The sequence below is a fragment of the Daphnia pulex genome, chromosome 9 (assembly GCF_021134715.1).
Source record: "Daphnia pulex isolate KAP4 chromosome 9, ASM2113471v1".
In the NCBI taxonomy this organism is placed as follows: Eukaryota; Metazoa; Arthropoda; class Branchiopoda; order Diplostraca; family Daphniidae; genus Daphnia; species Daphnia pulex.
Window position 1 is genome coordinate 4,669,531 of NC_060025.1, and position 2,053 is coordinate 4,671,583.

Consider the following 2,053-nt stretch of genomic DNA (forward strand, 5'->3'; position numbering starts at 1 on the left):
GTGCTGGTACGACTGCTTCTATCCAACTACACACAGGCCTTTGAACTACATTTAAATTATCGGGCGTTATCATGTTAAGATTCACCAGTCTAACATTCACGTTGACATGCATGTTAGGCAAAATCAGCTATGTAATAAGTCAGACTGTGTTATGGTAATCGGGTTTTGGGAGGGATGTTCACCTGCATCCTGCGATTAGAGCTAAAATCTTTTCTTCCCATTACCCTATGTCTTGAACCAGTCTTGCCGTTCGCTCAAACTTTTTGGGCTGTGCGCACGAGGTTTTACACTCATTGAACCGCTTATTTCGCTATGACATCTAGCGGTAAAAATTTACACTTCTTTATGAAATGAGTCAAATGACACAATTGAATATTTGAATTATTGTTTTCTTAGACTACAAGTCTACACTACAACTCTACCAGCTTTCTTATTCTTAAATATTGAATGAAAGTATGACACGATTTAAAAACAACGTTTTTTATTGTTTATTAATGCATCGAGATCGAGTCACTTGTCAGTTGTCACATAGTATAAATCACCAGACAGCAATACGGTGATCTTAGTCAGCCGTTACCATTCCTTAAATACAGCATGATTTACTTTAAGAAACACCAACATTTCAAAGTTTAGGTCTGTTAGTTTTAAACGTTTGGGGGTGAAAATCAGTCCTCCCTGAATAAATAGTCGTTCAACTGCCGCCGACGAAGGAAGTGTTACGTTAAATCGCCTGAAAGAAAATGATTCTATTACATATTATAAAATAAAGATAGTGTTGGCTTGGCTTTCTATTATGTTGTACATACTTGTATATAGAAGTCATTGTTGGATAGTCCTGTAATTGATCCAAAGTCTGGCAGAAGTTCAAATATTTATTAAGTTCATCGTTAGTTATCTCTTTACTGATTTTCTTCGTTATTGAAGAAAAAAAATCATTTTTTCTACATTTCTCAGGGCTTGGGTCTGAACGAGACGATGACGTCCCATCACTACTGTCTTGCGATCTATTAAGAGAATTAAGAAATAAAATACGTACTTTTTTTGTTATGATAATTTAACACACTTACGAAATTGAAACTGCAATGCTTCCCTTCACTCGATTGAATTCATATATTAACAATGACTTAGCTCGATTGTACTGCTCCTCATTCTCCAACCACGACAGCTTGAACATTGGATTGGAAATGGTGGCTAATCGAAGCTCATTGTCGGTAAACATTTTGGAAAATCTAAGGAAGTTGAAATTTACAAAGTTAGAACAAGTAATCAAGCCATACAAATCAATAAAAAAATTTACCTCAGGTAAATAGCGTCCAACAGACCCGTTATTAACGACTGGCAGTGGATAATGGATGTGTCATCTTTAAGCGCTTTCAATTTATTTTTCAAAACAGAAAGAGTTGGGAGTAAAAAGCCCATCCCCACATTTTTCTCGCCCTGAAGAACGTCCAATGCCTCACAAACAGACTTCATTACTCTGACATATTCTTTCAAAAATTTTTCTTCATGAGGTGAAATGAAATCGATATTCAACTCTTCAAATAACTTTTTCATTTGACGGTAACTTTTCTTGAGTAGGCGGACGAGACAGCTAACTGCTGAATACTCCGAGTTCCATCGGGTATCGTTTTTTAAAACAAAAAGCCTGCCCAAGAAACGCATAATTATGTCGGAGCTTACCGAACTGGAGCTTTGCTTGTTCCACAGTTGTTGTAGTTTTCCGAAAACACTTGATCTCAGTTGTTCGAAAAAAGGATCTTGTATTTTGAGGATGTCGACTTTACAGATGAGGCTCAGAATGTGACATGCACATCTCCTGTGTACTGGAAGGGTAACGTTTTCATGTTGTGGTGTTGCGTTTAAGGGGAGATCAGACAATACATCGCCTATCTCAAAGTAGACCATGTCCTCGTCATCTTCTTCTTCTTGTAAATTGTCTTCCATTTCTGCATCGATTATGGCGTCGTAGTTGGGAAGTGAAGACGATGCACCGCTTTCTTTGAAGCACTTGAGGAAATTCGATCCACTATCTGTAGTGGCTCCCCTTAACTTG

At 37.5% G+C, this 2,053-nt stretch overlaps 1 protein-coding gene across 1 annotated transcript; it reads right to left on the reverse strand.

The window, feature by feature from the left end:
* Nucleotides 1–509: 509 nt before the first annotated feature.
* LOC124202367 lies at nucleotides 510–1,205 on the reverse strand. The gene is made up of 3 exons (XM_046598712.1): nucleotides 1,068–1,205; nucleotides 807–1,004; nucleotides 510–730 (listed from the first exon to the last, which is right to left on the reverse strand). Exons 1-3 carry the CDS (start codon nucleotides 1,172–1,174, stop codon nucleotides 574–576), a joined length of 462 nt encoding a protein of 153 aa, XP_046454668.1. The 5' UTR covers nucleotides 1,175–1,205; the 3' UTR covers nucleotides 510–573.
* Nucleotides 1,206–2,053: the final 848 nt, after the last annotated feature.

Bases quoted from the DNA above. Each gene is read 5' to 3' on its own strand.
- LOC124202367 (XM_046598712.1), bottom strand. From the start codon at position 1,174: ATGTTCAAGCTGTCGTGGTTGGAGAATGAGGAGCAGTACAATCGAGCT. The intron at 1,005-1,067 runs GTAAGTGTGTTA...TTCTCTTAATAG, and splicing joins AGCATTGCAGTTTCAATTTC to ATCGCAAGACAGTAGTGATG. The intron at 731-806 runs GTATGTACAACA...ATTTTCTTTCAG, and splicing joins ACAATGACTTCTATATACAA to GCGATTTAACGTAACACTTC.